At 49.3% G+C, this 24801-nt stretch overlaps 1 protein-coding gene across 4 annotated transcripts in view; it reads right to left on the bottom strand.

Moving 5' to 3' along the window:
- MTOR (mechanistic target of rapamycin kinase) overlaps positions 1-24801 on the bottom strand; it is a 2476747-nt gene that overhangs the window by 453114 nt on the left and 1998832 nt on the right. For all 4 annotated transcript variants that reach the window (XM_069609933.1, XM_069609934.1, XM_069609936.1 and 1 more), the window contains one exon: positions 9360-9482. In XM_069609933.1, coding sequence (XP_069466034.1) covers positions 9360-9482 — 123 coding nt within the window. The remainder of the gene's footprint in view (positions 1-9359; positions 9483-24801) is intronic.

Below are 24801 nucleotides of genomic sequence, written 5' to 3'. Positions count from 1 at the left end.
AACTACAACCGGCCGCACGGAGGAGACGCAGGAGGAGGAGGAGGCCAAGGCAGGGCCAGCAAGGGCCGCCAGCACAGCCACTACCACCACGCAGGCAGCCCGCAATCCCACGCCTCCGAGCACATCCGTTCAACCTCACTGATGAGCAGATCCACACCCTCTACCGTTTGGACCGGGACACCATAGCCGCAATTGTGGACATGACACACGCTGACCTTGTCAGCATGATAGATAGCCCAACCGCCATCCCACCCCTACTGAAGGTGGTGTCTGTACTCCACTTCCTGGCCACAGGCACCTACCAGCACACAGTCGGACAGTTGCATGGCATTTCTCAGCCACTGTTCTCACGGACACTATTGCAAGTGCTCGATGCCCTCCTGCAGCACGCAGACGACTACATCTCTCTACCACGCTCGGAGCAGGAAATTACCAACACAAAAGTGGGATTCCATGCACTTGCCGGCATACCGGGTTGCATTGGTGCCATCGACTGCACCCATGTGGAATTGGTCGTCCCACATGCCATGGAGGCCCAGTACCGCAACCGAAAACAATTTCATTCCCTGAATGTACAAATGGTGTGTGACTCCAACAGGATCATTACACATTGTTGTGCCAGATTCCCTGGATCAACCCATGATTCTATGGTCTTGAGGAACTCTACGATACCACGCTACATGGAGCGACACGCAGGGAACAGATCCTGGCTACTCGGTGAGTCTCATTTCATGCATGATGATGTGGGGTATGTGATGCGGCAATGACCTGGCAGGAAGGGGGGGGGGTGTGCGTACGTAGCAATGGCATTCCACATCATACGTTTATCGTCCACATACAGGTGATGCTGGGTATCCACTGAAGAGATGGCTCCTCACACCAGTCCGGAACCCACGGGACCAGCATGAGGAGGACTACAACCATGCCCACTCACGTACCCGTGTAGTCATTGAACAGGCATTCGGCCTACTGAAGACTCGTTTCCGCTGCCTCAGCAGGTCTGGCGGGGCACTCCTGTACCGCCATGAGAAGGTTGCAAAGATGGTCATGGCATGTGTCATGCTCCACAACATGTGCGTACGTAGAAATGTGCCCATGCCCCCTGACGCAGAACTGCAAGCACCTGATGATGGTCATGATGAGGGTGGGGATGTGGCAGCACCTCAAGGAGTCTGCGAGGCACCGGAGGGCCGTGACATTCGTCAGCATCTCATTGATGCATGCTTCTAGCACTCACGCCTGGTGGCTGATACATGGACACGGGACTCGTGGCACTGTGTGTGTCTGGTACATGCACAATATGGACTGTACGCCTATGATGGCCTAGTACACAAAGATCATTGTCCACACATCTCATTGGTTGATCGTGCACTGTTTATGGCATATGTGATATCATGTTGAACACCCTATCGACCCGCCACCCAAGTGAGCCCAACACACCCCCTCCACCCTCCTACCTCCCCCCCGAACACCAGTGTCCAAAGATGCTCATTGTCAGTGGGCTGTCGCTATTGCAAGCCCCCTCTGCGGGTGTCAGGGGCACCCCTGCCTGTGGAGCGCAGGTTCCTCCCAGATCTACGTTGGGGGCTGCCCTGGACGGAACTTGCAACGGATGATGTCTCTGCCTGCTCACGTCCATGCATGTCCCTAAGGGTTTGTGAGAGCTCAGTGAGCACACGGCGCACTGCGGCAAGTTCGGCACATACGTCTTTGGACGTCGCATGCAGTTCCCCCCTCAGGCTCTCGGTGCTTCTCTCCATTTGGACTCTCAGGCTCTCGGTGCTACTCTCCATTTGTGCCCTTAGTGTCTCTGTACTTCTCTCCATTTCTGCCCTGAGTGTCTCAGTTGATGTTTCTATGTCTGCCTTAGTGCGCCCACATTCATCGGCATGGTCCTTGAGGAGCGTGGCCAGTTGCTGCTGTTGCACGATTAACTGGTCGAGGGACTGTTGCCTCTGCTGGGCCATGGCCATTTGCGGGGGTGTCACAGAGGGGCTGTTGACCTCATGTTGCCTTGCCACAGGGCTTGTGGGGGATGGCCAGTCGTCGTCTTGTGGGTGCCCCTGCGTGGTATCCTCATGTTGTATGGGATGGGACAGACAGGGGGAATGGGACAGGTCATGGATGGATCTGACTTCGACATCCCCGTCTTCTGTGTCGGAGCATGCTGCCATCAATGGGGTGTCACCTATGGTGCTGCTGCCACCAGAGGCAGTGCCTTCTGTGGCATCCGTTGGGGGGACCTGTGGTGGTGGTGTTGTGGGCATGCTGGCTGCTGGGGTGCCTGTTGATGTTCCCTCCTCTGTGCTGCCACCTGATGTGTGCTGCTGCCGTGTCTTGATGCGTGCAGCTGAGGTGGAGGGTCTTTGGCCGTTGGTCTTGGCCCTCTTTGCAGGTGTGCTGGTTGGGGTGTCCTGATGCTCGTCGTTTGGATCAGACCCTGTGGTGGAGTAAAGGAGGGCGAGGGTTATTAATGGGTCTGTGGGTATTGGAATGGCATTGTATCACATGCATTGGGGTGGTACCTGAGGGTGATTTGGGTCGGGGCCTTGGAGGTGCTTTCATTTGTGTGTGGAGTGAGGGTGCAGTTGTTTGGCAGCCTGCAGTTAGGGTGTGCCTGCTGCACGTGTAGTGGGTGTTTTAGGGGTTTTTAATTATTTATGTATTTATTGTGAGTTTTAAAGTGCGCTATCAGGGCGATGTGTGTGGACGTTCTCCTGGACATGTGTTTCTGTTGCACTATGTGGACACATGGTACTTCACATGATTGGACATTGTGGATTTAGCATTGTTTAATCTGGCCCACCTACCTGAATCTTCGGATGTCTGCACTCCTTTCTCCATCCCTCCGACTCCCTCTATGCTCTCCATTCCGATGGTGGAGGCACAGATTTCTTCCCAGGGGGTCAACTTGATGGGTGATTCAGGACCTCCCCCGGTGGCTGTGGCAATGTTGCGGTTGGCAGAGAGTATGCTGCGGACGCGTATCCGCAGGTCGTCCCATCGCTTTCTGCATTGCTGTGGGTTGCGGGGTGCGATCCCCACCGCACTTACCCGCTGTGCCACCAGAGCCCATATGGCCTTCTTGTTCGCAAGTGCCGTCCTGGTCATTTGCGTGGAGAAGACGACGGCAGCATTCTCCTGGAGGGTCTCTGTTAGCACGGTGAGTTCCTCACGGGAGAAGTGGACCTGCCGCTTGCGGTCGCACGCTTTCTTCGCTACTTTTCCCATTTTTCTTGGTTTCGCTAGGGTGGATGACGGGTTGGGGTGTGTCTCGGGGTAGTGTTTTTAGTGGTTGTGTGGTTTTTGTGGTTTTATAGGTGTACGGCGGGATGTTTCCCGTTCCGGGCCCATGTTTTTACTTCCGTTTCCGTATATTTCCGGTCACCGTACTTTCCGGTAGGCGCACACTGCGGTGTCCGCTGTGATGGGTGGCGGTATTGCACCTAGGGCGCCGTATGGCGGCGGTGTGGGCCGTTTTGGGGTCATTTCCGCCATCGCGGACTTTGCACTTCCGCCATGCCGTGGTGCTCGTGCCCGATGGGTCGGAATGGGCCGCACTTTGCTCCTTCGTGCATGGCGGAAACGCTATTTACGCTGTGGCGGTCCGGTCAGTCACTTTCCGCCAGGGTCGTAATGAGGGCCATTGTCTGCTATGGCAAGAGGATTGCGATAGATGTTGATGAAGGCCAAACAACCGCCTGGGTATGAGGCTTTTGACAAGTTGCATAAAGATTTTGGGCGCGGCCCATGGAAAAATTGCAAGACCTTTGCCTGATTTTATAGCAATCGTTAGTCCTGAAGATGGGCGACCTTTGGGGTTTGCTTTAGCTGCTTGAAAAATAATTTTGTGGCCATCCCAAACAGGACATTCAACTAACCAAGTTTCCTGTAATGCAACTGTAAAATTCATCCAGGTTATTCTTGCCTCTAGCAGAAAGATGTACGTGTCCACATGTGTTCCAACTTGCTACACTCAACGTATCGTAATGCGAGTCAGATTTTTATGATGCTTTATCAAGTATTCGGGGGTCCTCTATAGATGGGCCCCTCCTCATTTTGTGCTGTTCTATCATATTCTGCTTTTGATAGGTTCTCATGGGTCTTAGTACATGCGCATCATTTCTGCCCTGGGCCTGATCAATGTCCATAGGGATAGGCAAGACCGTTGGATCTACAGCCAAAAGAAAGCCCATGGAGAATAGTTCCATCCTTGTTTGCCAGATGGTGTTCCTAACCAGATTAGAAGAGATCCACAGGCGTACGATGTCTAGATTTTCATCATTTAGAAATTCAATCTGTTGAGGTGATGTCTCTCAATTCCTCAATATCTTCGAAAATCGCCATCACGCTTGTCCTATTAAGGTCCTAAGCTGTGTGGGGCGAGGGCCGGTACTTAAGAATAAATCTATGAAGATAGACTGGATCTAATGCATGTCTCAATTTCTTCAATGATCCAATCTGCAGTCGTTCGTCTCACACCCGTTGGATCTGATCAGATCTCTACTCATAGTTAGGTAAGTGCCTACCCTGGCTTGTCACAGTATTGCAATTAAATGCCACCGTTTCCTTCAGTACAGATGTTTTTGTCAGGATGTCCCTGTTTCAGCTTAAAGTATTCATCCACAGATCTTTGGATTGTAGCTCAAATGTCTTTCAAGATGTCTACTGGGGCGTTATTAGATATGACACTACTTGATTTGACATCAGCTGGAGCTATAGTGCTCAATGCATGGTTTGGGGGTGCTATAATTGGCACTGGGTTAGGCGGCAACTCTGGGGTGGGGATATTATTTATCACTCTTTGTGGTTGTTCACCTACACCTGTTCTGTCAAGCAGTGAGACAAGCTCATTTAACGTTGAGTGATCCGCAGGCTGGGCAGCATTCACTATTTCACTTGCCACCGGCAGTCTAAGTCGCATCAAGTTATTATATTTGGTTCGTAGGCAACCACCAATTGTTGAGCCAAATTTCGGGGTGGCTTGAATGCGTTTAACAAATTGTTTAACAAGTGATTGCGTTACACAAGGGGATTCTTAGTTTTTTTCTGAATAGCAGTCTGTGCAGGGTTCTCTTTTGTATGTGTTCGAATGTGAAACATATTATATACCATGGTCTCAGTGTTCTGCTTGTTTACGGACAGTTTGTCAGCATTGTTCTGTGCGTGCATTTCTATGTTTAAGGGAACCATCTCTTTATTGCTGATGGTAATGGGAGAGGGTTTGTCTGTTGGTGTAAATAATGGCCGCAAAAGCAGGCAACACCGGTCTCATATCTTTCGCCTCAACCTTTTCTTCTATATATAATTCCGGTTGTTGTAGGTTTCTACATTCAACAGCCAATGTCAATCTAGTCCCTGCATTGTCACCCATCATCTGATTGCTTGTACATCTAGTGAGATTTTCCAAATTTTGTGTAATTAGCACCAGCTCTGCAGCTTGGGAAGTAATTTTAGCATCAAGTGACTCAAACAGTTTAAAAAGAGACATGATCAATGTATTTAACGGGTTGAGTGTTATTTCTACCGAAGGTAGAAGGTGTATGCATGCTGTAAGGATTATCATTGTCAGAGGTGTTTTTTAAGTTCACATGAACTTTTTTGTATGGGGCACACGGTGTCGGGTAAGAAAATGACGACGTTAAGTGGTCTACTATTTCCACATGGATTGAACTTTGCGTAGTTAGATCAATTAATGGACCAGGTTCAATCCCTTCAGCCCCTTGTTGCGTGTCACACACCTTGTTTATAATGGCAGTATGTGAAATAGACATTTTCACACCCTCACCTGATTTTCGCTGTTCCGAATTTCCCAAATTGGAATTACCAGTAAGCCCTATGTGGTTTTCAACAAGCGTAAAGGTTAATGTAACCGGTTCGCATCTCGGGATACAGAACCCTTGTATATCCCCGGAGGAACTGTGCCTTTCAGGAGTCAAAGTCGGCTGCCCTCCCAGTTTTCTTTTCATAGCAATGTTGGGTGAGGATTTATGTGTAGTGGCCTTAAGGAGCACTGACGCTCTTGACACTACCATGTTGGCCGGCATGCCTGATTTGAGCGTATGGGTAATGGCTTTCATTGAGCAATGGCACCTAAGTAAACGCACCCCGCACAATGCAGACTTCCCACACCGAAACGCTGTAACCGCTCTAACAGAGGTAACAGCAAACTTTACCAGTGAACGTGCAAAGCGCGTGCATTGCTGGTAAATAGGTTTCTGGGAATTCGAGGCGGGGCTTGGATGCAGCACGGTCTGCAATGGCAAGGAAAACGTATTACAAACAGGGTTTATAGTTGCTTAAGCAATTGCTTAAGCGCAGTCTTTCCAGCCTCTAAGTTCAGAGGAAAGTTCCAAGGACTCTCACTTGTCATCAAAGTCGGATTCCAAGTAACGACGAAACACACTGCAACCAGCATAGCAGAGCGTCCCATAGCGGTAACAGCAAACTTTACCAGCGAACTTGCAAAGCGCGTGCATTGCTGATAAATAGGTTTCTGGGAATTCGAGGCGGGGCTTGGACGCAGCACAGTTTGTCATCGAAGTCGGACTCCAAGTAACGACGCAACACACTCCAACCAGCAGAGCAGAGCGTCCCACAGCGGTAACAGCAAACTTTACCAGCGAACTTACAAAGCCATTATGTTTGTATCTCTCATAAATTGTACACAATAATCATAATCATATCATCAAACTCATCAATAATCAACAAAAAAACATTCTAAAAACATTTTGTGCGTAGGGGTTAGTATACAGTGACTTCAAACATCCAGTACACGGTTTTCTACAATTAGGTTTAAACAGCTTGTTTTGTCGTTTTCATTAAGAACGATTCCCACATCTATAGTCTGTTCCTCCACCATGGGAGGTCAAATAACACAAGATGACCTAGTCAGATAGTTGGCCTAGGGTGACTTTGTACAGACATACAATTTCTGTGGTATGAGGACCTCGATGTTACAGGGTCCTCTATGGAAAAAGAAGGCACTAGACAAAGGTATATTCTCTAGTCATCTGTCAATACGTGTTTCGGCCCCTCTAATAAGATATGCTTTTTCCTGGTGTTCTCAGACAGTTATTTGTTGAGCCTTTATTAGGACGTTAACATTGCTCGGTGTTGGGCTCAATCTTGGGTACCCCAACGATTCATGTCCACTCTTAAAGTTAGTGCCAGGTGTGTTTTGGATCTTCATTGGAATATTCTGTCTATTACGCAGGAAATTGAGGTTTTATTTCCTTTTCCAAATTGCAGGCAAATCCTTGCTTACTCCAAAGCCGACCACGACTACCAGCCTGCCAGACTGCACCCACTGAGCACCACACTTGTCGCCAATCGGTACAATCACAACTGATGTGACAGTGTAAGCGAGGGGTAACTGATTTCCACGCCATATACAGATAGTAAAAAAGGAGACAGGAAAATGTTTGGTTTAGAGAAGGAATAGAGATGGAACTCAAATGATGGACAAGAAGGGAGGCTAGAAGGAGAAGGAGGAGCAGCAGGAGGCCAAGAAGAATGGTAGAGTATCTCAGTACCCCCGCCCTGGCTAGAGGGGCGGGAGATGGGGATGGGAAAAGTGGGTTGAGGTGTGAAGAGAGGCAGGAGTGGAAGTGTTATCAGGGGTAATACAGGTCTCAGTAAAACAAAGAAATGGGAGATTAGGACAAAGGAAAAGGTCAAGGATAGGGTGGGACTTCTAGATAGAACGGGTATTTAAAAGATTGATGGAGGGAGAAATGTCGAGGGAAACAGATTGATGGAGGGAGAAATGTCGAGGGAAACAGGTGGATAGGAAAGATTAGATATATATATATATATATTATGGTTCCCAGTTTAATAATACAGTATGCAGAGTGCCAGGAAACCCACCAGTTTACTGTTACACAATTCTAGTAAAATCACATTTTACATAATCTCATGTATATTCAGACTAGTCAACATCTGTATATAACCAATCTGATCATTCAATTCAGCATGCACAAAGTTGAGAAAATCCATGTATATACTAAGTTTGCATTATGGTCAACATTCATTTTTGAAGCCCTGCATTTTCCCATTTTGACTATTATTGGATTAATACAATTCTAGCATAATTACACTTTACAACAGCATGATATAATTCCAGTATAATCTAGGTTTACCATTACAAAGTGTCAGCATTTCAGCATAGTCACTTTCACTGTTAAACAATTCAGTGAACCATAATTTGCAAAATGTCAGTATAAACTCAGGGTCTGATTCTGAAGACAGGGTGAATGGCTGTCACAAAACCGATGATCCCACCCCATTAAATTAATACACAGTGGGCGTAGAAGATGTGCTGCAGGTTTTCCAAGTGCAGAGCACATCCTCTGACAACCCATTCAAAGAGACATTTCTATATTACCTAAAGTGTTACTGAGTCTGCAGATCTTCTGTAGTATTTTCTGCAAAACAGAATGGTGACACCCCACTAAAGGCAGCATGGTTATACTGAACTTGCAGAAACAATAACAATGATATTTACAATAGCAGTGCTTTCTTTCATTTTATGTTTTCACCAGAGTACCATATTGAGGCACAACAACAAAATAATTTTGAGCGAAGTAGATGCCAAACTGTCTGTTTAACAGCATGGCAAAGAAGGTTGCATTATTTCTTCCCCAACATCTCACGTGTCGTACTTTGTCGCCTATTGTCTTTAGAGGTAAATGTGTCGCTGGGTGAGCAAAATTACTTTGAACTGGTGGGTCAACAGCTGGTGCTGTACTAGGACCGTTGCCAAGCCATACAGTGATGACCTGAATTTGTAAACAACGTGGCAGATTCGATTATTTTAATCGACATCTAAGTGAAGCTGATGCAAAGTAGAAAAGTTGTGTTCTTTCAAGGAACACTTATCCATTTGTGCATGCCTCAGAATCGGCACTCAGTATGCACAATTCCAGTTTATTTACATCTTACTCCACATTTACTGTCAGTTTGAGCAAGCCTCATGTACTTCCAGCGCGATAACCCGGCAAATCTGTGCTGAGCAATCCCAAATCAGCCCTAAATATCACAAATAGCAATCTGACATAGGAGAATATATGCTTTGGGAGCTCAATTCGAAGAGATACAACCAATACCGTATGCCCCAAATGTAGAGTAGCACCCATCACACTGCAGCATGACATTTAACCAGAGTTCAAGAGTACCAATGGTTACATGAAATGAGAACAATAGTAATCAAAAATACATTATTACTACCAATAAGCAGTGCATCATAGCCTTTCGTTCACTTTTGATTAAACAGGAAGCATCAAGTAGCACTACATTGCCTTGCCCTCGAGTCAAGGCACTCAGCAAGAACCACTAAACCACAATGATGTTGCTAATACCTCTGAGCTGGGGCTCTTTAGCCAAAGCAACTTGGCAAGGTCATCACCGGCAGTATTGTTAACAGCATGTTCAAAAACTTCCACTTTCTGCATCAAAGTCAAATGGTCATAGTCTGGAGCCATCTGTAAAGGGATAGAAATAATAAACGTAAAATAGGCATACACTGAGGCTTTGTTACTCATTCAGTAAACAAATGGTACAAGGCCTCACTAAGTCACTCAGCTGTGGGCAAATAGGGTTCCATCCCTCACTTGGCCCTGGACAAGAGGTTCACATTTACTGCTGAGCTTGGGTAACAGTCAATAAGGGCCAGGCCAATATCAACAATTCTAACCAAGCTTGGCGCTTGCTAACATTCACAATTCTGTCTAGAAGTGACACAGGCTAATATTCACAATTCTACACAAGTGTGGCGATGGCTAACATTCACATTCCTGTCTAGATGTGGCACTGGCTAAACATTCACAATCCTGTCTAGAAGTGACACAGGCTAATATTCACAACTCTAACGCAGTGTGGCGATGGCTAACATTCACAGTCCTGTGTAGATGTGGCACTGGCTAAACATTCACAATCCTGTCTAGAAGTGACGCAGGCTAATATTCACAATTCTAACCAAGTGTGGCGATGGCTAACATTCACAGTCCTGTCTAGATGTGGCACTGGCTAAATAATGCAGGCACGGTCACAGTGCTGTCCCGATGTGGTACAGGCTAAGGAACAAGTTACTTACCTGAAACTGTTGTTCTCCAGCATGGGTCTGCCATGGATTCACATGCTCATAAATATTCCCCGTCGTCATGCTGGGAATCCTCGGTAAAGAAAAAATCAGTTTCAGTTTCGTTTCTGAACTGTCTTTCTCCTAATAGCCAATCACTGGTCTTTGGGTCATACTGCCCCTACCTAAGCCCCTCCTCCTTCAGCCATCCTCAGATTTGATAGCACCTAAAGTGGCAGTAGGACCAAGTGAAGAGCCACAGAGGGGTAGGAGGGAGGGTTCGCATGTGAATCCATGCCAGACCCATGCTGGAGAACAGTTACAGGTAAGTAACTTGTTCCTTCTCCAGCATGGGGTCTGGCATGGATTCACATGCTCATGAATATAAGAATGCATAGCAGTACACACATGCACAACCACGGGAGGTGGCAAAGGTTCAACATTAAGCATTACAAAGACTTAACATTAAGCAACTCTTACCTCCTCACCAAGCCCACCTTCAGGTGAACAGGTTGCGCAGCACTGCCTGGCCGACTCTGGACTCCTCCCTGGAATCCGGGTCGACGCAGTAGAATCTCGTGAAGGTGTGCGTCGACCTCCACGTAGCAGCCCTGCAGTTGTCCAGCAGGGGCACACCAGATAGGAACGCCGTGGTAGCAGCGATCGCTCTGGTCGAATGGGCTCTCGGACGGCCGAGCAACAGTCGGTTTGCCAACCGGTGACAGTGCATGATGTAACCGGAGAGCCATCTGGAAATGGAAGCCTTCGAGAGGGCCTTCCCTTGGTTCACAGGTCCAAAGTTCACAAACAGCTGTGATGTCTTCCGAAAACTCTTTGTGCGGTCCACGTAGTTCAGCGCTCTAGCTGCATCCAGCGAGTGTAAAGTCCTCTCGCCCGGCGACAAAGGCAACGGGAAGAAAACAGGTAACACCAAGGGCTCGTTGAGATGGAAGTCCGACGGCACCTTGGGCATGAAGGAGGGGTGAGTCCTCAGCACCACCCTCCTCAAGTGGAAAGTCAGGTATGGAGGCTTGCAGGAGAGGGCCTGGATCTCTCCCACTCATGGTGCAGAGGTGATGGCCACAAGAAATGCTGTTTTCCACGACAGGAACTTCAACGGCGCCGAATGCAGAGGCTCGAATGGCAGCCCCATGAGCCTGGTTAGCACCACGTTGAGCTCTCACGCCGGGGCCGAGCCTTCACCGGCGGGAACGATCAGAACAGTCCCTTCATGAACTCCTTCACCAGGCGATGGGACAACAGGGATGAGCGCCCCGGAGTTCTGGTATAGCGGAGATAGCCGCCAGGTGGATCTTGATGGAGGCATGGGCCAGCCCCGCCTTGGCCAGCGACAATAAGTACGGCAGCACTTGAGGGGCCGTAATCCGCAGAGGGTTAATCTTCTGTGCCCGGGACCAGACAGAGAACCTCTTCCATTTGTGTCCATAGCACTTGAGAGTCGAGGATGCCCTGGCCTTTGCAAGCCCCTCCTTGCAGTCCGCCGGGATATCGTACCCTCCAAACTCTAGTGCTGCAGGAGCCAGGCATGCAAGTTCAGCAACTGCGGGTCGTGATGGAGGATGACGCCTCCTTCTCTGGCGAGGAGATCCGTGTCCGCAGTTTGACTGGGGGGGAAGCTAACAAGTCCAGAAGGTCCGGGAACCAGATCTGTCTGGGCCACGCCGGTGCGACGAGGATCATTCTGCACCGGGACCGCTTCAGTTGGTGGATGAGTCGCAGCAGCAACGGCAACGGCGGGAATGCATACAGGAACAGGCCGTCCCAGGGGAAGGAGAAGGCATCGCCCATGCTCCCGGGCTGGGGAAACCTGCTGGCTAACCTTCGGCACTTGGTGTTCGTCGCCGTCGCGAATAGGTCGATCTGGGGATTGCCCCATCGTTGGAATAGCCGATCCACTTGATCCTGCCACAGTTCCCACTCGTGGCACGAGCGCAGCTCCCTGCTGAGTGAGTCGGCGATGGTGTTCTTTATTCCTGCCAGGTGGAAGGGCACCAGAAACATCCCTTGGGCAACGGCCCAGTGCCACAGGTCCTGGTCCTCCTTGGATAGGGCTGGGGATCTGGTGCATCCCTGCTTCCGGATGTAGAACATCGTGGTGGTGTTGTCGGTGAAGATCCTCACCACCTTGCCCTTGAGGGACGGAAGGAACGACCTGAGGGCCCAGAACACGGCTCGGAGCTCCAGGACGTTGATGTGTAGTGACCTCTCCTCCGGGAGCCAAAGGCCTCTTGCGTGGAGATCTCCGGTGTGTGTTCCCCATCCCTCCAGGGAGGCATCCGTCATCACCGTCTCCCGGTGTGCCGGGGTCTGGAAGTTCGTACCCGCCGCCAGATGCGCACGGGTGCCCCACCACCAGATTGCCTGGCGGAAGATCTCGTTGAGCGAGATCCTGTCTTCGAAGCTGCCTGCCACTTGCATCCAAAGGGCGTCGAGGAACTCTTGCAGTGGACGCATCCGCAGCCTGCACAGGCGCACTAGGTAGATGCATGAGGACATCATGCCGAGAAGGGACTTGATGGACCTCACCCTGGCCACGTCCATGGGCAACAGCCGCTTCACCTTGCCCAGGATGGCCTTCGTCCTTTCCTCCGACGGAGAGGCCAATCGCGCTACTGAGTCGAGCTTGGCTCCCAGAAACAGTGCGACCTGCGACCAGGTGGGATTTCCAGAAGTTGATGGAGAATCTCAGATCCGTGAGCAGCTGGGCGGTCTTCGCTGTGTGCACGACAGCAAGTTCTCTTATCTTTGCTCAGATGAGCCAATCGTCCAGGTAGGAGTAGACGTGGATCCCCTGCAGGCGCAGCCGCGCCGCCACTGGTGCTAGGCACTTGGTGAATACCCTGGGCGCCGACTTCAATCCGAAAGGAAGGGCCTTGAACTGCTAGTGCCGCCCTTGGACTACGAATCTGAGAAACTTTCGATGTCCTTTTAGAATGGGGATGTGAAAGTAGGCATCCTCCAAGTCCAGCGACAATAGGAAGTCGCCTTCCTCCAGCTGCCCCAGCACGTGCTGGAGGGTGACCATCCGGAACTTCTGGGCCTTGATGTACTTGTTTAAACGACGCAGGTCCAGGATGGGTCGCCAACCGCCGGTCTTCTTTCTTACGAGGACTATTGTGAGTACACTCTGGAGCCCCGGAGCCTCTTTGGGACGTGCTTGATGGCTCCTTTCTTCAGCACCACCCTTACTTCCAGCAGCAGTTGAGGGACATAGTTTTTCTTCCTGGCCACGGGTGGAATGCGTGGGCACTTTTTTAGGAACTCGAGAGTGTGTCCGCGGGGCAGGGCATCCAGCACCCATCGGTCGGTGGAGATGGACTCCCACACGCTGAAGAACTTCGCCAGCCGGCCTCCAACCGGGGTTCTCTGGAGGGGGCCCGACGCTACGGCCGGTTCAGTCCTGCTTGGCAGCGGCCTTGCCGCCTTGGCCTCCTTGATGATGACGACGAGATCCTCCTGACTTGCTACGTCCTCTGTAGGCCTCCTGCGACGAGGAGCGGGCCAGCTGGCGATACGTCGAGGAGCCGCCGCCGAATCCTTTGGAGGCACCTTGCTTGCCTCTGGAGTTCCGAAAGGGCGGCCGTCGTTGCTGCATAAATCCTAAGGCCTGAGCCGTCTCCGTGTCGGCCTTGATGGCCTGCAGTGAATCGTCTACTGTCTTGCCAAACAGGTTGTTCCCATCGAATGACATGTCCAAAACTCTGGTTTGCACGTCCTGGCGGAAATCGGTCGCCTTGAGGCAACCACGCTGTCGAAGACAAACACCGTTGTCCAACTGGCTGAAACAAGTGTCAGCAATGTCCGACGCCACCTCGCCTTCCTGCAGGATCTCCAGGGCCTCCGCCCTCTTGTCGTCCGAGATGAAGTCCAGCAGAGGAGCGCTTTTAAACCAAAGCTCCCTATCGTAGCGGGCCACAATCGCTAGGGCATTGGCTGCTTTAATCGTTGTCGCTGCCGACGAGATGACCCGTCGTCCCATGGCGTCCAGTTTCTTCCCCTCGCGGTCTGGTGGGGAGGTTGAAGTTGAAGCCGTAGCCCCCGCCGCTTTCTTCTTGGCCGCCGCTGAGACGACCGAATCCGGGGTCGGCTGCGCCCTAAAGGCACAAAGGGGCAGAATCTGGGACCCGGTACTTCTTCTCGTACCGGTCTCTCTTGGCAGGAGTCGTGGACGGGTTCTTCAGGAGCGACAGCCCCTCGTCCCAGATGTCGTCAAGTAACGGGACCAAGAGGACCGTCTTCCTCTTGGCCTCACGGCGTTGATAGAGGAGGCCTTCCTTCTTCTGTTCTTCGGGCAGAGCTCGAAGAGCACGGATGCCCTGGCGATCACGGCGTGGAAAGAGCCAATTTCGTCGGGCGGGGAGGCCAGAGGAGGTGGTGATGGAAGGCCCATCCGTCGTCACCACCGTCGTCGTGGCCGTCTCTGTTCCCGTGTCATCCCTAGGATCAGGGGAAGGAGATGAAGGCTGTGAGGGCCGCGAAGGCTGGAAGGGCGGGGGGATGAACTCTCCTCCGCTTGCTTGGAGGGCTTCCCGACGGGCCAGGCTACGCTGGATCGTTCATTGGGGGTAAGGGCAACCTTGTCCCTATCTCCGTACAAAAGGCTTGGATCGACATCAAGATGGCTCCCGAGTTGTCCTGTGGCCCGGGTACTGGCTGCGACGGGCGCGACGGTTGAGGAATAGAATCCTCCGCCTCCAGGGGAACCTTGTCGGCACCACTGTCTCTCTCTTCGTCCGCCTCGTCTGGATCCCTCCCGTGGGACCGGACCTCCTCGAACTTCTTGTTCAGGATCTTCACGACGCCAGCCAACTCCTCTTCAGAGGCTGTATCCGTGTCCGTGATGGCCACCGCCCCCCCCCTCTTTTTCCACTGGGGTTTTCACGGGGGTCTTATCGAAGGGTTGAAAAGAGGATTCCCTCCGCGGTGGCAGGGAAACTCTGAGCCCGAGGTCACTTCCACTGGGGTAGCCTCCACAGGCTTCGCCAGGGCCGCCACGACTTCCTCGATAGAGGCCTAAGCTGGGTGAATCAAGGCCTTCAGGACTTTAGGCGCGCTTGAGGCCTTCACCTTGGGGGGAGTCTCACCGCCTCGCTCCCCCTCGGCTGTCTCTGTCGGGATCGACCGGGGTCTCTCCAGAAGCTTACCCGGGTTCTCCGAATTCCTCTTGCCCGAGCCAGAGCGTTGGCTCGTGGTTGATGGCACCAGTGAAAATGCACCCTGCCTGGCCGCCGAGGAGCCCGACCGTTCGGCGTTCCCGCTGCCCGCGGACTCACGGTGCTTTGCCTTTTGTTGGGCCCCCGTCGCCGGAGCGCCCTCAAAGGACTTAGAAGACTGCTCAGACCTCTTCTTCTTCTCACCTACCGCTGGGCTCTTCCCTTCCAGACAGTTGGTGAGGAGGATACGCCGATCCCTCATGGTCCTCTCCGACATGTTCTCGCAAAACGCACAGTCCTTCTCCATGTGCGTTTTGTCTTTGTAAAGGCAGTAGAGGCATCTAGAATGCTTGTCCTCCTTGAAGACATTCTGCAATCCGCATCCAAGGCGGTTCCTGAACAGCTTGGATCCGGGCGTCGAGCTTCCTTTGTCCTGGGCCATGTTCACTGGGTAGGCCTCAAGATCTTCTGGAATCCTCCACGAAGCGGAACTCGACGAAAACGTAGCCCTTGAGGGACGTTGAAAATTCCGAAACGGGTCCCCGTTGATCGGAAGTAGAAACGGTAGAGCTTGAGGCTTGATTGACCGAAAAAATGAGATTAAACTCTTTGAAAAATCACAAAACACAGTAAAAGCTCGAGAGCTTTAGCGCTAGGACTCCCAACACTTGAAAGTGCGGTACAAATCTGAGGAAGGCTGTCGAGGAGGGGCTTCGGTAGAGGGCAGTCATTGGCTGGGGGCAGTATGACCCAGAGACCAGTGATTGGCTATTAGGAGAAAGACAGTTCAGAAATGAAACTGAAACTGATTTTTTCTTTACCGAGGATTCCCAGCCTGACGACAGGGAATATTCATGAGCATGTGAATCCATGCCAGACCCCATGCTGGAGAATAATCACAGTACTATCTTACCATGGCACTCTAGATGTGATTTAATGCAGTATTAACATTTCTCTAAGAGCGCAGTGGCAGGGCTTCTAGAGCAGAGTGATTGCTCTACTCCCCACCCACACCACACCTACCTTGATAGTCGCCACTTGTTGACGGCTGGCTGCTGGCTTCCCCTACTGACACCTGAAGTGATCACATTCCTTAATCAGCGCAGGGGCAGTATGGTCAAATTCTTTACTCAGTGCTTAATTGAGTGACAACATGGTTATATTCCTCACTCAGTCGTACAGCAGTGGGATCACTGTTAGGAAAAATATATCTTTTGGCAACTTTACCTCCATAGTTCCTATGGACCTCCATTCTTTTTGCACTGTTTTTAAACCTGTTATCACTTTTTCAAGGGAAGTAAAGCCTTCATTTTCACTTCCCTTGCCTTTTGCTCATTGTTATCGGGAAAGTGATCAGTCCTTCAGACTATCAGGACTGGAAAATTATTTTTTGCTTTTTGAATTCTTGTACCTTTTAACATTGAACCCAGCACCTTACAGTGCAGTGTAATAGGGATACTTTTGTATCACCCAAGCTTTTTACACTTGCAATTTTTGGTTAATTTCATATGTGCCTGAAGACAAGCTGGTGGCAGCAGATACATTTTTACAATTTTTGCATTACTTTTACTGTGCACATACGCGTTTACCGTGTATGGTTGCTAAGGGTTTGCTAGTGCCCTAAAATGGTGCCATGACATTTTCACTTGCTTCTTTGTCCATATTGTTGTTTGGCCTTCTTCCTGCCTTGCCAGGTTAGGAAATCCCTTGTAGGGTCATAGACCTGCCCGGAAAAGCTGCTGCTTTAACAAGCTAGTCATGTCTTTGTGTGTGTTGGCCCAGGAAGGGGTTGGGACTCTCTAGTCCCACTCCACATCCGTAGTGGCAGAAAGTCTAGGTATGCAGCAAATGTGAAACCAGAAGAAGTGGTCCCTGATTGGACAACTACTGGCTGTTTGAATGGTGCAGATCCTTATGACTGGAGGACTTGGACTTGCTTACAGCTCTGATTTTGTAAAAGAAGAGGACCTCTGCAGCCATTTCTTTAGATCTTTGTTGGAGCCAAGAATCCCTCGAAGAAGCACACTCTGCTAAAGATCCGAAAATGACTCCTGGAGTGGCTCAGCATCCCTTCTTGTGTCTGGCCCAGTGAAGTCCTATGTGTCTGCCTGACCTTGAAGACCCCCATCAGTTCAAGCCCGGAACTTCAGTGTTCGCCAGCTCATGCCACAATTCGCCTTCTCCCTGAATTTCTGCGTCACAGCATCAAGAGATTCTGTCCCGGAGCAGCTTCTGTGACCGCGACTAGAAGGATGCCTGTCGTCATCTGTGTCCAGAGACCTTCATTGGACCTCGCCTTTCTCCAACCTGTGAAGTGTGCCGAGGAGGTCTGCATCAGTGTTTCTTTCATTTCTTCATCGCCAGGGGTTGCATCTTGCAGCTGCACCGGACCAGAGCATCACTCAACAGAACCAACAGCAGAACATTGTGCCCTCAGTGACCTCAGATGATCCACAATTACCTATGGGAAAATCAGAGTCAGAGGGGTAAGTAAACGCAGTGCATATGTCCCCCTCTGTCCTGCATAGGATAACATTGGGAACAAGTTCCTTTTTCTCCTGCATTCCATTCCATTCACCTTTTGGTCGCCGAACCTGGGTAGAGTATCCTACCCCTGGGTTAGCCTTGGGTCTGTAATACAAGAAAGCCTTTACTTACCTTTAGTAAAACAGTTGAAGAACTTCTAAACTATCACCAACACAAGCCTATTGAAACCTACCTGCAGAGACCCAATTCTGGTGAGAAACATTGTGGCTCTTGTGACTTTTGGGCACAATGGCCCATATTTCTTAGGGTTTGGACTTCTTAAGTTAGGTTATTGTCTTGTGACCTGGTTCCATCATTGACTGCATCTAAAATACAAACCTTTTGCAAACTAAGTTATTTGATGTAGCTTTGAAACTATGGTGAACGTTTATATTTGTATTATAGAGTGTTGTGTGATAATACTACCTGTTAGATTCCTTTTCCAGTGTGTTGTGATGAATACGATGGTATCATCACTCATTTCCCAGAGGTGACCTCTCCCCATGTGACCAGGGGCGTCAGCCACTACCTGATCCTGACCTTGGGGGCGGGTATATGAGGGATGATCACATTGGGGGGAGACAGCCTCCGGGAGAGTATCATGGCATCATCGGACGAGACATGGTATCCCCCTTCTTTTGAAGATCCCCCTCCCGTGCCCAATGCCTTAATGGCATATTGTCATACCTCCCCTCATCCAACTTGGAAGGGTACTGAAAACCTTTTCACAAGATCTGTATGCAAGCCGTCAAAATCGGACATTTAAGACTCATGAAAACATCTTCTCAGACTCTACCTAAAAGTCACCCAGAACTGACTTGCTCTTAAAGATCATTGAAAACACTTATCCAGAATTTACATGTAAGTCGTCAAGAATGGACTTCCCTTCCCATAAATACAAGAATACTGTGACGAGGAAGATAAAGCGAGTAATACAGATAAAATGGGCGCCAAGAGCACAAGCTGCGCTCTAGTTGTTGCGAGCACATACCTGCAGCTGGGAAATTAAAAGAAGCAAAGCAACCAACTGAGATGCGCTGCTGACGGGAGAAAGCTGCTCCTCTCGGTCCGTACCGAGAGACTGTGGGGCTGAAGAGTGTTCCATGGAGCCAACCGGTTTGAGGACAAGGAAAGGGGAAGCTGGCTGTGGGAATGCCAGAAGATGACGGAAGGCTTCAGGGCATTTGCAGGTGTTGGAAGGCAGCCTCTGCCTTAACGAAGCCCAAAACAACAAAGAACAGCCCAACAGGAACCGCGAGAGGCAGAGAAGCCAAGAAACAGAGGCGGCGAGAAGGAAGGAAAAGCTGCACGACTGCCACCTGCTTGCCGCGGGAGAAACGGAATACACCAGAAAAAGCTAGTCAGGCCATCCATGGGAAAAGCAGGGACACTGGGGCATACTGGAAGCCATGCCAAACCCGAAAAGGTGTTAATGAAGCACATGAAAGAGAAAGAGCAAGTGAGCATTGCTTTAAAAGAGAGAACAGAACAAAAATAAGAGACTTTCAAGTTTGTGAGTGTATGCAATACAAATATAAGACAAGCCCTGGCAGGAAAGTATACCAGGCAGAGTATACCAGGCCGATACAATACCAGATAAAGCAAACATAAGAGACTATGAAATTTGAAAGTGTGCGCAGAGCCCACATGATAAACGCCCGGGCAGGAGAGTATACCATGCAGTAGCAAGTGTGTTCATATAAGAAAGCCCTGGCAGGAGAGTATAAAGGGTAGTTGCAAGTGTATTTATATAAGAAAGCCCTGGCAGGATTGTATACCAGGCAGTTGCAAGTGTGGTTATAAAAGAAAGCTCTGGTAGGGAAGCACAACAGGCAAAAGCAAGCTGAACAGTGTATAGTCCTGAGAAGCATATATCAGGAATAGCAAAAGGCTTTGCAGATCTAGAGAAGTGAAAACCTGGCAGGAGAGAGCACCAGGTATCCTAACAAGATAAAGAATAAGAGCCACGTTGTTTTGTGTGCCAGTTGTGTTGTTGATCAAGAGATACTCAAGGAACTGATATTCTTGAATAAAAAACAGAGAGAAGAGAAATACTTGGGCAGAGAACCACCCTCTGGAACAAGAAACTCTATTCTTCTGGAACTATTTGCGTTGCAGTTACGCATTTTCCTTTTTGAACATTTATAAGCCACTCAAGGCCAAAGACATTACCCTTTTCACCTTAGAGTTTGTTTTGTTAGAATGTGAGGGCCAGAATAGTACTTTAGACAAGAAACAGCTTTGCTTTGGACATTTTGACATTCACAGACCCTTAGTTTTGGTTTAAGGTAGGGAAACACTTAGAGCAGGGACAGAGAGGTATTTTCCCACCCCCTTTTATTTTAATACAAGTCTTTGACCAAAACCATGACTCCATTGTGTCTGAGTCTCATCCCTGGCTCCTGACAGTGTTCAGAAGGCCCATAATAAATAACTATTTGTAAACACTGTTATGACTGGATTTCTACACTCTGGCCTGTTGCGCAGATATATAGTAGGCCATCCTAGTTTGTGAAAAACTGACAACTCTGGGAGCTGTAGCCAAACCATTTGATGTAGCATGGTGAGTGGTTAAGGCTAAGTCTCAGGAAGGGGTGAGCTTGATCAAGGGTCTACAATGAGTCCAAAAGGTAAGTAGTCACAGATTACAATTTGACAAGTAGTTTTAACAACACTATATCTATGTATGGCCAAGTAAACACTATATAAATGACTACAAGCAGGTAATACTATCACAGAAATAATAAAATGTACATATAAAGTCCCACTAACCAGTGTAATAAAACCACAATACCCCCAACCCACAACAATGAAAGGAAACGTATGTTTAGTTTTACAATGGCAGTCCACAAGAGTACAACCCTAACTTCAGAGGTCTGACGCTAAATTAACTGGAGCCTTGTTCCAAGTAGATTTGTACAGCAGGAAAAAAGTTAGGAGGAGTGTCTTGTGGATGGGAAAACACTTCTAGAAGTCAGGTAAGAGTCTATTCTAGTGCATAAAACTGTCACCAGCTCTCAGAGTGCTTGCGCGAACAAGCATTGGCAAAGCCAAACTACTGTAAAAGTTTTAAAAGTATATATATATAGGGGTTCATGTAAGTACAACTGTAACTCACTCCACGTATTCTGGTTTCTCTTGGGACTTGGCAGGTCTTTAGAGAGTCTTTAAGGGTCACGTTTCCCTCTGTTTCATCCGGACCTCGGTGCCCAGGAGTTGCAGGTTCGAGTGAATCCCCAGTCTGCCACACCTGGTGCAACATGTTCCAGTTAAAGAATGCAGCTCACTCAGGTGCAGGCCTCCTCTCAGCACACGACTGGATGCAGGAAAGCAGTTTCTGGCAATTGTCACTGTTGCAGGGCGACAGGATGGGACACAGTTGTCACAGTCAGAGTCAGCTTCGTATCTCGGGTCCCTTGGATGCTGGAATGCCGAAACTTCACAGGGGTGACGCCTTGTGCATGAGTTGTGGGTTCTGGGTCAAAACACGGAAAGGCGACGTCTGCTGGTCAGCCACTGGGTGGTCCAGGGGCACTACCGAGGGCTCTTCTTGGCAGGGCACCGTGCCAACATCGGGAATGGTTGGTCCCACCACTCCAAGGGTTAAAGCTCCACTGAAGGACTTCTGAAGATCACCAGCCAGACAGGGCGCAACCGGGATTGTAGCAAACGTTGGTTGCCAGGCCTTCTTAGGAAGGGTCCATGACCTGCACAGCTGGGCAGGATACTTGGTTCCTTGCAGGATTTCCCCAGGATCTCTGAGGCATGGCTGCAGGACTTCTCTTCTTATCCAGAAACTCAGGTGAGACAGAAACTCAGCCCACCCAATTGAAGATCTGCCCCTCACTCACACCCCAGCAGTGGTCCAATCAGGGCACCTGATGGTGGAACTCATACATACACCCTAGACATACAGAAACCAGTATGTGGGTTGAGACCAGAGTCCCAGCCCACTTCCTTGGAACAAACACTCGTAGCCCTGAAATAGCCCACTAAAACCAAGGCTTTCCTGGGCAATGCATGACCATAAAAAAGATTTTCCTGACCTGGCAGGGCAGGAAGAAGATGGCCAAAATAACAGATGAAAACATTGTGGCACAGCCATGTTGGGACACTAGCCACAGTTATTAGCCAAACAGGCTAATGAAAAATATTGCAAAAATAGTCAAAATGCAACTGCTGCCACAAGCTTGTCTTTTAGGCACATCCAAAGTAACCAAAAATCCCTTTGAGTGTAGTCTAGGGTCATACAAGAGAAAACCCCTTGCACTGCATTGTAAGATGCATTGTGCAATGATAAAATGTTTCCCAAAAAATAGATAACATGTAACAAAAAAGGGCAACATAGTTTGCCAGTACTGACAGCCTTAAGGACTAGTCAGTTTCCCCATAACAACGAGTACATGTGCAGTGGAGTGAAGCTGAAGGCTTCACTTCAATGGAAAAAGTCACGACATAGTTAAAAAACAAAAGCAAACGGTTGGTTATCCATAGAAATGGAAGGAAAGTTGCTAAGAAGAGAAAACCTTCCTAACATACAAGACTGTCTAAACTGAATTATTGTGTGCCATACTGTGTCTACTCATTGAGGGCCCCTGAACTCACTCATACTCTCCTGAGAATAAGCCTTAACTGATCATCCAAGTACCTTGATTGGGTTTTGGCAAACCTCTCAAGAGTTTCCTATTCACTAGAACTAGAATGGCCTCATAAAATTCTAGAAATCCATTGTAACAGCCCCCACAAAGGACTGTCCACATACTATGTTAGGTGATAACACAGCTTCTTTAAATAACATAAGGTTGCTACCGGAATATAAACATATAAATAATAACACTTTGTACTTGGAATAATTATTCAAAGAATAGCAAATATATACACTCTATGTGGTACCACACAATACTTAAATTCAGTAATAGATGCACTAGGGAACAAGTTACTTAGCTGTAACTGTTGTTCTCCAGCATGGGTCTGGCATGGATTCACATGCTCATGAATATTCCCCGTCGTCAGGCTGGGAATCCTTGGTAAAGAAAAAATCAGTATCAGTTTCGTTTCTGATCTGTCTTTCTTAGCAGTAACCAATCACTGGTCTCTGGGTCATAATGCCCCCAGCCAATGACTGCCCTCTCCCTAAGCCCCACCCCAGGCAGCCATCCTCAGATTTGGTAGCACGTAAAGTGGCAGTATGACCAAGTGAAGATCCGCAGAGGGGTAGGAGGGAGGGTTCGCATGTGAATCCATGCCAGACCCATGCTGGAGAACACCAGTTACAGGTAAGTAACTTGTCCCTTCTCCAGCATGGGGTCTGGCATGGATTCACATGCTCATGAATAGAAGAATACATAGCAGTACACACATGCACAACCACGGGAGGTGGCAAAGGCTCAACATTAAGCAATACATAGACTCAACATTAAGCAACTCTTACCTCCTCACCAAGCCCACCTTCAGGTGAACAGGTTGCGCAGCACTGCCTGGCCGACTCTGGACTCCTCCCTGGAATCCCGGTCGACGCAGTAGAATGTCGTGAGGATGTGCGTCGACCTTCACGTAGCAGCCCTGCAGATGTCCAGCAGGGGTACACCAGACAAGAACGCCGTGGTAGCAGCGATCGCTCTGGTCGAATGGGCTCTCGGACGGCCAGGCAACAGTCGGTTTGCCAACCGGTGACAGTGCATGATGCAGCCGGAGAGCCATCTGGAAATGGAAGCCTTTGAGAGAGCCTTCCCTTGGTTCACAGGTCCAAAGTTCACAAACAGCTGTGATGTCTTCCGAAAACTCTTTGTGCGGTCCACGTAGTTCAGCGCTCTAGCTACATCCAGCGAGTGCAAAGTCCTCTCGCCCGGCGACAAAGGCGACGGGAAGAAAACAGGTAACACCAAGGGCTCGTTGAGATGGAAGTCCAACGGCACCTTGGGCATGAAGGAGGGGTGAGTCCTCAGCACCACCCTCGTCAAGTGGAAAGTCAGGTATGGAGGCTTGCAGGAGAGGGCCTGGATCTCTCCCACTCATGGTGCAGAGGTGATGGCCACAAGAAATGCTGTTTTCCACGACAGGAACTTCAACGGCGCCGAATGCAGAGGCTCGAATGGCAGCCCCATGAGCCTGGTTAGCACCACGTTGAGCTCCCACGCCGGGGCCGAGCCTTCACCAGCGGGAACGATCGGAACAGTCCCTTCATGAACTCCTTCACCTGTTATCACGTTTTCAAGGGAAGTAAAGCCTTCATTTTCACTTACCTTGCCTTTTGCTCATTGTTATCGGGAAAGTGATCAGTCCTTCAGACTATCAGGACTGGGAAATTATTTTTTGCTTTTTGAATTCTTGTACCTTTTAACATTGAACCCAGCACCTTACAGTGCAGTGTAATAGGGATACCTTTGTATCACCCAAGCTTTTTACACTTGCAATTTTTGGTTAATTTCATATGTGCCTGAAGACAAGCTGGTGGCAGCAGATACATTTTTACAATTTTTGCATTACTTTTACTGTGCACATTCGCGTTTACCGTGTATGGTTGCTAAGGGTTTGCTAGTGCCCTATAATGGTGCCATGACATTTTCACTTGCTTCTTTGTCCATATTGTTGTTTGGCCTTCTTCCTGCCTTGCCAGGTTAGGAAATCCCTTGTAGGGTCATAGACCTGCCCGGAAAAGCTGCTGCTTTAACAAGCTAGTCATGTCTTTGTGTGTGTTGGCCCAGGAAGGGGGTGGGACTCTCTAGTCCCACTCCACATCCGTAGTGGCAGAAAGTCTAGGTGTGCAGCAAATGTGAAACCAGAAGAAGTGGTCCCTGATTGGACAACTACTGGCTGTTTGAATGGTGCAGATCCTTATGACTGGAGGACTTGGACTTGCTTACAGCTCTGATTTTGTAAAAGAATAGGACCTCTGCAGCCATTTCCTTAGATCTTTTTTGGAGCCAAGAATCCCTCGAAGAAGCACACTCTGCTAAAGATCCGAAAATGACTCCTGGAGTGGCTCAGCATCCCTTCTTGTGTCTGGCCCAGTGAAGTCCTATG

The sequence above is a fragment of the Ambystoma mexicanum genome, chromosome 8 (genome assembly GCF_040938575.1).
Source record: "Ambystoma mexicanum isolate Mex_15411 chromosome 8, UKY_AmexF1_1, whole genome shotgun sequence".
Lineage (NCBI taxonomy): Eukaryota > Metazoa > Chordata > Amphibia > Caudata > Ambystomatidae > Ambystoma > Ambystoma mexicanum.
Note: the sequence above shows the minus strand (reverse complement) of the source record. Positions and strands in the feature narration are given on the sequence as shown.